Raw genomic sequence first — 14,169 nt, 5'->3', positions numbered from 1 at the left:
GTTGTATTAATTAAGCATAAGGCCACATGTTTCAATTCATTAATTCATTCATTCATGTCAATGTGTAATTCATGTGGATGGTCTTATACTTGTAGATCTACTATTTTTGCACTTTTGAAAGTGGCTAATCTCTAGCTACTGACTGTATGTTTACATATATACGCTGTATGCTTTGTTGTGTGTTTTGCTCCAGGTGCAGCGTTTTTTTAATGTGTGCGTGCGCGTGTGTTTAGGTGTGCAAGGAGAGACAGCTGGTAAAGCAGCGGTGTAACAGCACACATGACCAGCTGTGTGAGTGTGCTCCAGGTTTCCATCTAGTGGTGGAGTTCTGCATCAAACACAGCACCTGTCCACCTGGGCACGGAGTGCTACATCGAGGTAATTAAAGTTTTGTAGAATTGTTTTCGTATATCCAAAGAATGTTTTTATTTTTAATTTTTAGATTAGAGTGCCATTGAGTGTAGTGTATTGTGATCTGATCTGTTTTTTTGCCAATGCCAATGACAAAATTAATTCACATGGGGCGACTGTGGCTCAGGAGGTAGAGCAGGTCGTCCAATGATCCATGGGTCGGCGGTTCGAATCCCGGCTCCTCCTGTCTACATGTCGAAGTGTCCTTGGGCAAGACACTGAACCCCAAATTGCTCCCGATTTCCTGGTTGGTACCTTGCATGGCTTCTGCCGCAATGTGTGTATGAATGGGTGAATGTAATGCACAATCTATGTAAAGCGCCTTGGATAAAGGCGCTATATAAATGCACCATTTACCACATTTATAATGCAGAAGTTAGGGTTTTCAGCACCTTGCCCAAGGACACTTTGCCAGTGAGGTTGGTACTGTAGTCTAGATCACTCGTATACCAGTATATGTATTTTAATATTATATTGCGCAGGGGACTCTATGGATGTCAGTCATTTTGTTGCTCATATCCAATCATGCATATAAAATTTCCATTGCCATCAAATTAGCTTTGCACCTTTCTTGCTCTCCGAGAATGAATCCTACTAATTTTGGTGACCACATGACCTTTCCTCTCTATTCATACAGTATGAGGTCAAAAGAATGTATGACATGTGTTTGTAGAAATACTGTATGTGGGAAGGTATTACGCTCATGTGGCTTCTACTTGAAAAACCTCAAATTAACAAAATGTATCATTATGTTTATAGCAGCTGAAATTGTGGTGTCAAGCGGATTTGAGGTAATGGGCAAGTGCAATTTTGGTGTCTTCCCAATTACTTTTTGTTTGTGCATGGCGTGCATAATCACAATGCGGAAAGGCACAAATTAGTATTCAGTACCCAACGCTCAAAACATGATGGGTAACATTCTTAGCCTATTGGAGTCATGTCTAGGACTGAACAGGAATATCTACACTATATATTTTATTCATATATTTAGTCATGTCTACAAGAGCTTTCTGCCCGCACCGTCTAAACATCCAATGGCCTTTGGATTTTATGCCGTATCCAACATGACAGCCATGTAAACAAACACACAATGTAATTTACAACTAAACATTGCTCTCAAGAATGTTTTGGAAAACATTTGAAGCGATAAATAGACGACGCAGTATTCAACACTTATGGAATACTTTCATTGCCATAAGCAAGGAAATACCTAGTTTTTATGTTACTTTTTGGTCAATGTATTAATTTATATATTAAGTAGCCGACTAGCCGTGTAATAAGTGGGGTAATAAACGGGTTGGCGGTCTTTATCAAGCAATAAAATAAAATCCCTTCAGGATGATTAAACACCTCGGCTTCGTCTCAGTGTTTAATCATCAATTGGGGTGGTTGTATTTTATCTCCCTGCTCTTCTATCGAGACACAAATTTTGACCTGATAGTCAAGATTAAATTCATCCCTTGAGCAAACAGGCAGGCTCTATTAGCTCAATAGTACACATTTCATGTTGAAATTCACAGTAGAAGAGGAAAGTTAAGTTTCTTGATAAATTCTGTGTTAAGTAGACACACAACAAAGTAAAGTCTGTCTGTCTGTCTGTCTGTCTGTCTGTCTGTCTGTCTGTCTGTCTGTCTGTCTGTCTGTCTGTCTGTCTGTCTGTCTGTCTGTCTGTCTGTCTGTCTGTCTGTCTGTCTGTCTGTCTGCCTGCCTGTCTGTCTGTCTGTCTGTCTGTCTCTCTCTCTCTCTCTCTCTCTCTCTCTCTCTCTCTTTCTCTCCTCATCTGTGGATTTATTTCCAACTGATTCCAGACAGATTAATCTTTTCCCAGCAGAGGCATTCTCTGGCTGAGAAAAGGCACACACCACATGTGGTCACGCACGCAGCCACGCACGCACACACGCATGCACGCACACACGCATGCACGCACAATGTAACATGCCAGTAAAAGGTACATGTGCAGTAGGCGTATGCCGGTAGCTGACCAGATACGTGCCCAGTACATCGACCACATAATCTCCACTGTTCCATCCCAGCTGAAGACTGTTGCATGTAATTTCCTGTCGCTGTGCACTTCCCTCTCTAAATACAATTAATGAATTCAATATTGTTCCCGTACTGTATTTAAGGACAGATAATTCCATTTCAATTTTTGTCTGGTTTATAAATACGCTCACTTTAACACGTACACAGCCTGAAGCATGGTTTGAGGTGTCCGACCTACAGTAGATTGACATTCTGCCTGTTGAAAATGTGTCTCATGATATTCCTAACACAGATAAATGGTGTGTGAATTTATGAATGTGTATATCCTAACTTTCTTTCTATTAACCTAACCTAGAGAAATCTGAATAACTTACTGTAGAATAAAGCTTCCGATAATGTCAGGCTGCACAGTGTCTGTAATGCGAGGCACATTAGCCAGTGTACAAGCACTTGTCATAAAGTTATGAGTGGAACAGTGATGACGCTGGGACTCATGCATACAATGATTGTGGAAATACTAGGTCATACAGACTGCTGGCTACTAGACAGAGTTAAAACAACAATGACATGGTGTTTTCCATGGATTCCCTTACTCCTGGTTCATCACAAAATACAGTTAGCCTACATGGTGCATTCATTTGGATTTCTTTCTATTGATGTAAGTCAGAAAGGGTCCCGCACCATTGAATTTACTGCACTAGAGATGCGGTCCTCATATCTCAGTTCGGGCCGCATATCGGCCCTCATACTTACGTCACACCACCGACGTATATAGGTGTACTTATCATGTCTGAGTCATAGTGTCGGGACTCAGAGTTTGTCAGAGTGAGTACCTGTTGTACAGTATACCTGGCTGTCTGTGTCCTTTTTGTGCCCATGTGGAGATCTCTGTCTGTCGGAAGCGTGTACCACACCACACTCCCTCGAGTCCTTGCTGATGCGCATACCAAGTTTGAAATCAGTCGCAAAATTGAATAAAACATTTTCCAAGAACAGGGTTACGCCTATACCTCGGTCTAAGACAGTGGTTCTTTTTTTTCTTTTCACACTAAACTCAAGCGTTTAGGTTCTAAACATTTAAACGTGTCACAGTGTTTAGATTATAAACAGAAGAGCATGTTTAAATGCCATGATTGCAGGCTAGTCCTGTCCGCCTCGGCAGGTTCTGTGTTCTGTCGCTGGGTTGGCGGCAGGTTTCAACGGCAGGTTTCAACGGCAGGCTGGCATCGCTGTTGCCAGCCAGGGTGATCTTGCTGGTGGTGGTTTCATTGTGAACAAGTAGCCTAAGCAGAGTAGGCCTGCAGACCTGCTGCGGTACAAATGGGACGAACCGAGGTGAAGATATATATTCAGGTCCAATTCCTCATGGGGGCAGATACCCCTGGTCCAATTCCTCATGGGGGCAGATACCCCTGGTCCAATTCCTCATGGGGGCAGAGGCCCCCTGCCCCCCACGGACTCTACGTCACTGCTCAGGAGGGCTTATAAAATGTGTCTTTATGCTTTCATCAAGTTTCACTAGAATATATTCTACATAGTCCTTGCTCAATCCATGAACCTATTGTCAATAACAGTTTTAACACAGGGTCATTTCCCTCTCCTTTGTTAGAGCTCACCATGTGGGATTCAGGGCTTCCCTCATGGGAAAATTAAGACAGCATGGCATGGCATTTTCTAAGAATGGACCAGTCAACACTGTGATATTCCATATAGGAATTAATCTAAAACTGACACTGCACATTGTGACCTCTAGTGTCCAACTGCTGTGGTTACCGCACACATCACACAGCATTTTCCAGGAATTCGTTGTCCACGTGGGTTGAAAGGTCTAACCCAATGCACTGTCAAAACTACTCCAACATCAGACATTTTCCATGAATTCCTCAATGACCTGGTTCTAAGGTCTGACCCAAGTTAGATGAAGAGACGAGGCACTACTTTCTGGGGATTCCCCTTCCCGGAGCTGATGTTTGTATTATGTATTTGAGTTCTGGAACCACAGAATGTTAGATAGCCCCATATAGATAGTTCAGTGTTGTACCACCGCATATTTTACTATTCTTAATCTTCTCTTGGTCTCTCCCCCCCCCCCCCCTCCCCTCTCTCTCTGTTTCCCTCTTAATTGGTCTCTTGCTTTCTTTCACCCAAACTGTGTGAAAACACAAACAAATAAGACAAGTAAGCTAGTATTGTTTGTTATACATCATGGCTAGGTAACTACACAACCCAAACCTCTACAAAAGTCGTCTAACCCTTTAACATATTTTCCAGATGTCACTAGACCGTAATCATCAACAACATTAATAAGGGAAATATTTTAAATAATCGTTTAAGACCTTGTTCAGTCAACTGTGGATGGAAAACCTTAGCAACCAAAGCTTTTTATACTTAATAATAACCTACAGTATACAAACACTAAAAAGGCAAGCGCATGCTAGACGTTTGTTTCCAGACTTTTCATTGGCATTCAACACGATGCTATGTGACATTCATTTTCCTCACCAGCTTGTACTGTGGATGTTGGTGTTATTGACAGAGAGCACCTTGTAAATTACAGTAAATGGCTGGGTTTCCCAAGGAAATGTTGTGTTGCATGTAGCTTGAATACACCCCTCTAGGCCGCAAACAGAAGCCTGTCCTTTTTTGGAAAACGCTGTCAAACACAACAACATAGAAATAGACAACCTAGACTAGAGCACAGCCATACCTGTCCTTATTGTGCACGTAAGGCCTCCTGCATGAATACATTTAGAAGCAAACCTTTTCCCCTAAAGCCTACACACACCTGTCGACATGTGGCAGTAGTAAAACCGCAGAGAAACGTGTGACTTTCTTAATCTCATTTAAATATAAAAAATTAAACAAACATGTTTAGGCCTACTTCAGCATCAAAGAAATTAAATTGCCATATATATATATATGGCAAGTATATTCATTGTAACTCTTAAATGAGTAGTTCACCCAAAAAATGACTTATTTTCTATCAATTACACACCCTATGAAGCCTTGCATTCATGGAGATTTTTCAGTTTTTGTTGCATCCCTGAGCCAATAATTAACATATTGTGGGTACAGTAGACTGACAGGAAATGTGGAGAGAGAGATGGGGAGTGACACACAGCAATGGTCGTTGTGATCGGGACTCAAACCCGCGACACGCGTGCCCGGACCTTTACCCTAGCCGTCTGGGCCTTTCGTAGCCAATAATTTGATGACAGATTCTTGTAGCCTTACATGACCGGAGACTCCTCCGGTCATCACATGATTTCCTTAGTAATGCCACAAATACTCCTTTAAACCTATTGCATGCTTTGGATTTCTTGCTGGTTTAATTTAAATTTGCAGTTCTAAAATCATTATGTCATTCTCTTCCAGGTACGCCAGAGAGTGACATGGTGTGTGAACGTTGTCAGCCTGGTCATTTCTCCAGTGGTGGGTCCTCAACAGAGCCGTGCTTGCCCCATAGGAACTGTACCTCTTTGGGCCTAAAGACCATGAACCAGGGCACCGCTACAACGGACAGTCTTTGTGCCAGTCAGGGCAAAGTCTCAGATTGCTCTCATTACTACACACCGTGCCACAATGGTAAGACAACAATTGCTGGGCTGTATCACATTATATTCACTGTACTCCTTATATTATCGATATCGCCACGCTCCTCCACCTCAAGATAATTAAGTGTTAATGCAGGATAGATTCAGCATTGTATCGATCGGCCACGCCATGGTACTGACTGTACTGTAATACAAAGGCATAGCTTAGAAATCAAATGTTGTATTCAGTATGCATTACATTATGTACAAGTGTGAGTAACTGCACAAGCACACGCACGCACGCACGCACGCACGCACGCACGCACGCACGCACGCACACACACACACACACACACACACACACACACACACACACACACACAACCATGTGCTCAGCCAAAGCTCAACTGTCAACAACTTAGAAACAAAACAATATTGGAGTATTTCAGACATGTGGCCATTTTTCTGTCACCAAAGACAGGGAATTTCCTCGGTTACATTCTTGTTCAGATTCCGTTCTTTTTCAGATTCTTTCATGTCTGCAAAGGAAATTGAGAGTGAGGGAGAGAGAATGAGAGGGAGAAGACTTAACAGGGTTGAATCGGATGTTTGTGGTACAACTGTCATAATGGCCCATGATGAATCAATTACATTCTAACTGACATCCTTAAACAACAATTAGGCCGAGGAAACTGAGTCAAACTGCACTGAGACACGAGACAAGCAGCTTAGCCTTTGTTACCCAGAATAATTAGGCAGATGCTGACAATCACTTTAAGAGGGCAAGCCTCAAATATGATCCTGAATTCTTGTAGCCTTACAAATTCGAGTCACTATAGCACTGCAGACACACACAGATGCAGATCGACCACACATGCACAGCACAGTTGCACACACGCACGCACACACACACACACACACACACACACACACACACACACACACACACACACACACACACAGTCACGCACGCACGCACACACACACACACACACACACACACACACACACACACACACACACACACACACACACACACACACACACACACACACATACACACACACACACACACACACACACACACACACACACACACACACATACTGTACCACCACCACCTAGCAGAATAAGCCTTATGCCTCAGGGTGGGTCATGTTTTCTAACCTTCATTCATAAATTCTCTTCCAGTGGGTCTACACAACCACAGTCTACAACACATTATGGGACTGTTTAAATTTAACAGACAGTTTATTTTTTACAGTTTCAAAGAAAACTGTTAAATTGAAAGCAGTCGGGGATCCCGAGCGAGAGCGTGACTGGGCGAAACCACTGGGATGACAACGTTAATTAAACAAAGCCACACTTGGATTATACTGACATCAGAGAAATAGTGTCATATTCTTTTCACACTAGAATTCCAGTTGGCACTGTTACTGCGGCACGATGGGTCTCAGGAAAAAATGGTTCATACTGTATTATGTCTCTGTGTATGTAGCCACAGAAGTACACATCAATAGCTCTAAGAACACTAACGTATGATGTCCAATATCATGGTTTGAAAAACAAAAACAAAAAAAAGTGAGATGACAGGTTGTGGTTGTAAGAGAAGGGTAATTGCATGTTAAGAGTCTTTCAACATCTTTGACTTGTGTTGACAGTGCCCAGCTTCGACCAACCATATTGGTCAGCAGCTTTATTAAAAAATAGCTCAATTGGCTGACTAAATTGAGTGTAGCTCAAATGACTTTACAGCCTAGCATGCTCGACTCGTCCAGTTCTCATGCTTGGTGTGGCTGCCGCCTGTTCTATTACGATGACATTTTTACATCATAACATCCACATTATTCCCATGGAAATGTAACTGTTTTGTTGACACTCACATCCATGGCTCTGTATAGCTCTGCTCAATAAATATGGTTCAGTTCAGTTCAGTTCAGTTGAGACCAGGCGGAACCAGAGAGACCACAAAGAGATTTAAATGTGTTTGACTTATCGGTGTGAATCAGTCTTGTTGTCTATAGGGAACACACAGAGAGGAAGTCCTTTATGTACTGTTGCCTATAGTTACAAAACGCACACTCGCACACCCCTGCACGCTCGCACTCCCCCCCCCCCCCCCCCCCCCACCCCCACACACACACACACACACACACACACACACACACACACACACACACACACACACACACACACTGATGAATCAACTGCAGATGATGCAACCATGTAATCAGTGCTGTTTGGAATGTGATCTAAACACCACCTGTGCTCCACCAATGGGCTATATGCAGCCAACACTTCCGCGTAAAGTTTTGGCTGCCGGTGCGCTTCCGGTTGGCAGCCACATTCACTGTGAACGTACGGCCGTGATTTTGTAGGAATAAAGTTCAGTTCTTTAAACCACACTATTTCATTTGATTATGTGATGGTGTAGTTTCTCATAGTTTGTATTATTTGTGTTGCGACGTTGACATGATGACATGAGGTAGAAACGTCTTAAATCTCCTTTTAAAAACGGGAGTTCTTCTTTCTCCAATTGTTACCAGTGTTGCCATGTCTGCTTGTTTTAAGCGACTTGTGGCTTGTTTTTCATTAAAGTTGCTTAAAATATTGGTAGTTACTATATGCAGGTTGTGGTTTTTTGGGCTTGTTTCTAAAGTGTAGTTGCTTATTTAGGCTTGTTCCCTAATGTTGTTTAAATCTGTGATTTTTTATTTGTATCCACACTTTTCCTGGGCTGTGTGTGCTCCACTTCCTGTCGATTTAATTGGATATCATTGGTCATCTGACCAGTTTCATTGGATTTAATTGGATCAAATCGACAGGAAGTGGAGCACACAGCCCAGGAAAAGTGTGGGATACAACAAAAACTATTTTGGAAAATATCAGACTACTACTATCTGACTATCTACATTGAAGCTCACGACGACGCATTGTGAGTTTGTAGATTTGCTATTCTCAAGTATCTGCCGATGTATAGTCTGAGTATAAATATAAGTGTATAGTAGTTCATTTGTGGAGTGGCTTCTTTTCATTGACCTGGTTGCTTATTTCTCTCACACAATCTGGCAACACTGTTTGTTACGCTGCTGTGTATAACAGCTGGAGACACCGCTTCACAGAGGAAAAAGTCTGTCAGGCCCAGGACATGGCAGCTTATTCCTTTACATATATTTGTGATCGTATTGAACTGTATTGTATTATTATTATTTTCACTGTGAGGTTCTATAAATGTATTGAATGTATTGTACTGGTGTGAGTACTGTATATAGCATCCTTCCGTAGCTGGAGAATATAGGTAGACCGCTTTTTCATAGCTTTATTTAATATTATTTCACATGGCTGCCAAACGCGGTAAAACCACCTTCCAAAAGCGACAGAGCAGTTAATCAACATACCACTGCAGCACTCAGCCAAGTTTAACTCCTTTCCCAAGTTTACTCTGTGGTGTTTCAGACTTTCAGTACACATCTAAGTGCTGCGCACATCATTAACGGTAAACCTCGGCAGTTCGAGTAAACAACGGGTGAAACGGGATGATTCCTCCTTCATGTTGCAGTCCAGTCTGTCCACTCGTCTCGGTCGGACTGAAGAACAACTGGAAGAACTCCCGTTTTTAAAAGGAGATTTAAGACGTTTCTACCTCATGTCATCATGTCAACGTTGCAACACAAATAATACAAACTATGAGAAACTACGCTATCACATAATCAAATGAAATAGTGTGGTTTAAAGAACTGAACTTTAATCCTACAAAATCACGACCGTACATTCACAGTGAAAGAGTGGCTGCCGACCGGAAGCGCACCGGCAGCCCAAACTTGAATCTTACTGAGAAATAAGTCATGAAACTGAACTCCAGTGGGAATCCAAGCTAATAGAAACTGCAGGCTTTTTATTCTTGAAAAGTTGCAATTCTGGAAGCCATCATTCTTATGATAATAAAAATCTAAATATTATTCAAAAACAAAGTTGTTTAAAAAGCAAATCTGCTTAACGATGATACTGGTCAAGATCAAGATCTGGGACACAGCATCATGAATATTAATTTTGCTGAGATTAATTCACCTTATTATTTTATTAAAACTATTTTATTTAATTTCTTTCACACTCACATGCCCTGCTAATAGTCATGTGTAAAAAAGGCAGCCAATAACCAGAAAGATATACAAAACCATGCCTACCTCCCTTTAGTCTATAGCTTGTACCAGAAGTCCGAGACTTGCCCATCTTTAACATCTTTATGTTTAAAATGTGTGTGTGTGTGTGTGTGTGTGTGTGTGTGTGTGTGTGTGTGTGTGTGTGTGTGTGTGTGTGTGTGTGTGTTTGTGTGTCTCTCTTCCCCTCCTCACCCCAGATGTGACCCTATGTGAGGAGGCTGTCTTCCAGTCTCTAGCCTCTCTGCACCTGTCCTCTGTGCCCCTGGAGAGGCTGTTGGAGAGCCTTCCAGGGCATCGGGTGGAGCTTAAGAACCTGGAGAGGTTGAAGAAGGCCTGTACTCCCCAGCAACAGGTCCTGCAGCTGCTCAGGCTGTGGAGAGAACAGAACAAAGACCAAGACAAGCTGTACGATATTATCCGAGGTCAGGAGGGCTGCAGGGGACACAGAGCCATTCATCTGATTGCGTGCTCCTTGTTTTCTTTTCTTATTTTTAAGCATATATGTGTTGTGCCATCCCTTCAGGTGTGAATCACTGCGAGAGGAAGGTCTCCCGCTGTGCTGGCGTGAAAAACTTGACCCTGGACGACCTCCTGAAGCTCACCGACAGCTTGCCGGGAACCAGAGTTCGCCAAGACGACGTTCGGTCCATGGTCTCGTCCTGCAGGCCCCAGCAGCACATTCTGCAGGTCCTCCGTCTGTGGAAGACGCTGAACTATGACCTGGACCTGGCCAAAGGTCTGTCTCACAGTCTGAGGGTTCTGCGTGGCCAAGAGGTGCCGCGCACTCTGCTAAAAGCCCTGAAGAAGATCAGCCGTGTCATAGGGACCATCTCGGCACGCAAAATGTATGAGACAAAGTTTGTTAACATGCTACAGGACGACTCGTGTTTTAAGGCTCATAAGCCACATAATGAATAGGGCTCAGAAGACATAGAGGTACAGACAAGCACAAAACACACACACACACACACACACACACACACACACACACACACACACACACACACACACACACACACACACACACACACATCTTTTGATTCATTTAACATATCAAATGCCATCAAACTATGACTATACATGTACACTATACATAGTGGTAGGGGGTCAAATTAAACAAGAGGTGGTGGAAATGTGAGTTCTTGCTTCACTCTTCAATTCACCACTCATAACCCTTGAGATAACAATGTTTTACATGAGTTTGCTGTAACAGAAGAGATGTGACCCCTCTTCATATCCATGCCACCCCACATCCTGCTTATAGAGACCAGTAGTTGACCATAATCACACGGCGACACAAGTATCACATAAGGGCAACATGTCTGCTGTGTGAAAATGGTCAGTATGAGAGAGATGTGTTTTGAGGAGTCCTACAGTATAAATTAAATTACACAGCCCGATCCTGGCACGCAGAAACAAAGATGTTTAACAAAAACTTTTAAAAAGAAACAAAAAAGGTTTCATGGGAACTGTTTGACCAGAGTCTGTGAAAAATGAAAACTATTTAAAATGTACATAGTACACTATTTTATGGGCATGCAGATGCATCGTTGCTTTCTCGCTGTTTGAGAGGAAGGATTTGGTTTCATAATGAAATATTTTTCTATTGTTTTCCTTTGTTGGTTTGATTGTTTGTTCTGGACTGCTGACATGTAAAGCTCATCAGATATTTTTTTATGTCAGCTTTTATGAATGTACAAAGGAGTGCAATTGTTTTCTATTTAAAAAAAGTTTTACTTACTGAATATGCAAAGCTTGTTTTATTATTTTTTATCAAAAACTGGATTCAGAATGCTGCATTTCATTTGTTTTATATTTGGTTTTATCACTTTTATATTGTATGGGTCTTTATTGTATATATGCTTGAGTGTTCCTTTTTAAAGCTCTTGTAATATGTGAACATTAATTATTGTCAAATGATTTGATTAAAATCAGTTTGTTAAATAAATATTGTTTCCACTTGAATAATCAATAGAAAACTATAGACTAAATATATTACCACATATGTTGATTCTGAATATGCACTGAGCATTTGCCAACAAAGTTGGCTTTGAATTTCATGCACTGGTAACAACTCTCAGCTATAATCTATGTAAGGAGAATTCTTGACTCTCGCATACTATTGTAGGTAATGTTTGTCTGAGGTTGAGGGAACAATTCAGGTTCTGGTAAGAATTACATGTTGTATAGGGTGGCTGTTTTTATTGATGAAGTTAATGTAGGTAGGGAGAAATGACTGCTCTTTTTTCTTTCTTTATAATTATAATAATTTGATTTGATTTTCTTGATCTTGAAAATGAATAACGTTTAAGTTTGTTCAGCTTTCCCTGTTAAATTGCATGTTGCAATCATTCTTTAAATAAATATATTTTTATAACATTTATTTAGAAAAAATAGATATTAAAACCCAATATTGTACTGAAATGGTACCACTGTCTGCGAACACAATCAATCAATGCGAACACAATCAATTAATAGGCGATACTGTCATAAGGTTACTTCACAGGGGATCATCCCTATATGTTCCCCGGGTTCTATGTTCCCCAGGTTCTGTTCCCCACTCCCCCAAAAAGGTTATATATATATTATATATAAGGTTATATATCCCTGCCCAAAAAGAGGTTCTATGTTCCCCACTCAACCAAAAAAGGTTTTATGTCACATTCCCTTTAATAATAAAAAAAACTACTAGTAACTGGTGTACTGACCATGGTATTACTGTGCTTAACTGACCAGCCAACTGGCCTGACCTGAACGTCACAGAGAATCTAGGTTGTATTGTCAAGAGGAAGGTGTGAGCCATGAGACTCAACAATACAAATGCATTCACAGCTGTTATCAAAGCAAACCTGGGCTTCCATAACACCTCAACAGTGCCACAGGCTGATTACCTCCATGCCATAGGCTACCTCATTGATGAAATAATTTGTTCAAAAGTAGCCCAGACCAAGTATTAACTGCATACATTAATATACTTTTCAGATGGTCGACATTTCTCATTTAAAAAAAAACATTTTTTAGTGGTCTCGTAAAATATTCTAATTTGTTGAGATAGGATTTTTTGATTTTCATGAGCTGTATGCCATAATCATGAAGATTAAAACAAAAAAAGGTTTTAAATACTTCACCTTATGCACAATTAATTGAGAATATATGAAAGTTTCACTTTTTGAATTATATTAGGGAAGAAAATGAACTTTACACAATATTCTAATTCATTGAGATGGAGCTGTATATAGACAAGACTAACTACGCAGGTGAACTGAAACACACAATCAACACTGGGATAGGCTAACAGGCAACAGAACACAGGTGGCTAGTTACACTATACAGGGAGGTGAGACAAGGCAGGTGACAGAAAAGGTAAAATAAGGTACAGAACACAAATACAAGTAATAAGTCCCAAAACACAGACAAAGTCCAAGGGCAGAGGAGCGTACCGTGACAATGCGATGTTTTTTGTTATATTAATTATTCTAAGCCTAGAATCAAGCCATCCAGATCCTGGTAAATCATGACCACAAAACCTTTGATTCTGTGAAAAGAATATATATTTTTTTAAAGATTAAACAATAAAAGAAATGAAGATTTAAATACATTTAATAAATACCCTTTGTTTATTTAATTTTTTCACAGAATCAAAGGTTTTATGGTCATGACTCACCAGGATCCTGGATGGGTTGATTCTAGACTTAAAATAACTGATGTATTTTTGTAAATCTCTATGGGAAAAATGAATGGCCGATTTTTCAGTGGGTCCAGAAAACCGGTACTTCCTAAAAACTACTACTTCAGTAACTTCACCCATCTCTGATGTGAAATCACAAAATCTGCTAAACGTAGTACTACTGAATTACCATTAGAGGTCGCCCTTGTCATTTTTTTGTCGTAGGCTAGTAGGTTGCATATCAAAAACACAAAAATGCTTGAAAAGTCGATTGAAATAGGAAAAGTAGTTGACCTACGCACATTTCCTTAAACAATAATTTAATGAGAGAACCAAGCATGTGATATCTTAATTACATTAAATATGTATTAGTTCGACTGACATTGTGATAGATTTTGTATTCACAAATAGTGTA

General features: G+C 40.8%; 1 protein-coding gene across 1 annotated transcript in view; it reads left to right on the top strand.

Moving 5' to 3' along the window:
- The window catches only part of LOC308318273 (tumor necrosis factor receptor superfamily member 11B-like), a 23,165-nt gene extending 10,624 nt beyond the window's left edge, over positions 1-12,541 (top strand). The window contains exons 3-6 of the mRNA XM_080767765.1: positions 234-378; positions 5,770-5,979; positions 10,285-10,509; positions 10,611-12,541. Coding sequence (XP_080623891.1) covers positions 234-378; positions 5,770-5,979; positions 10,285-10,509; positions 10,611-11,005 — 975 coding nt within the window. The 3' untranslated portion in view covers positions 11,006-12,541. The remainder of the gene's footprint in view (positions 1-233; positions 379-5,769; positions 5,980-10,284; positions 10,510-10,610) is intronic.
- Positions 12,542-14,169: the final 1,628 nt, after the last annotated feature.

This window comes from Protomyctophum bolini (genome assembly GCF_963924005.1).
Source record: "Protomyctophum bolini genome assembly, chromosome: 7".
In the NCBI taxonomy this organism is placed as follows: domain Eukaryota; kingdom Metazoa; phylum Chordata; class Actinopteri; order Myctophiformes; family Myctophidae; genus Protomyctophum; species Protomyctophum bolini.
This window is presented reverse-complemented; position numbering and strand designations above follow the sequence as displayed.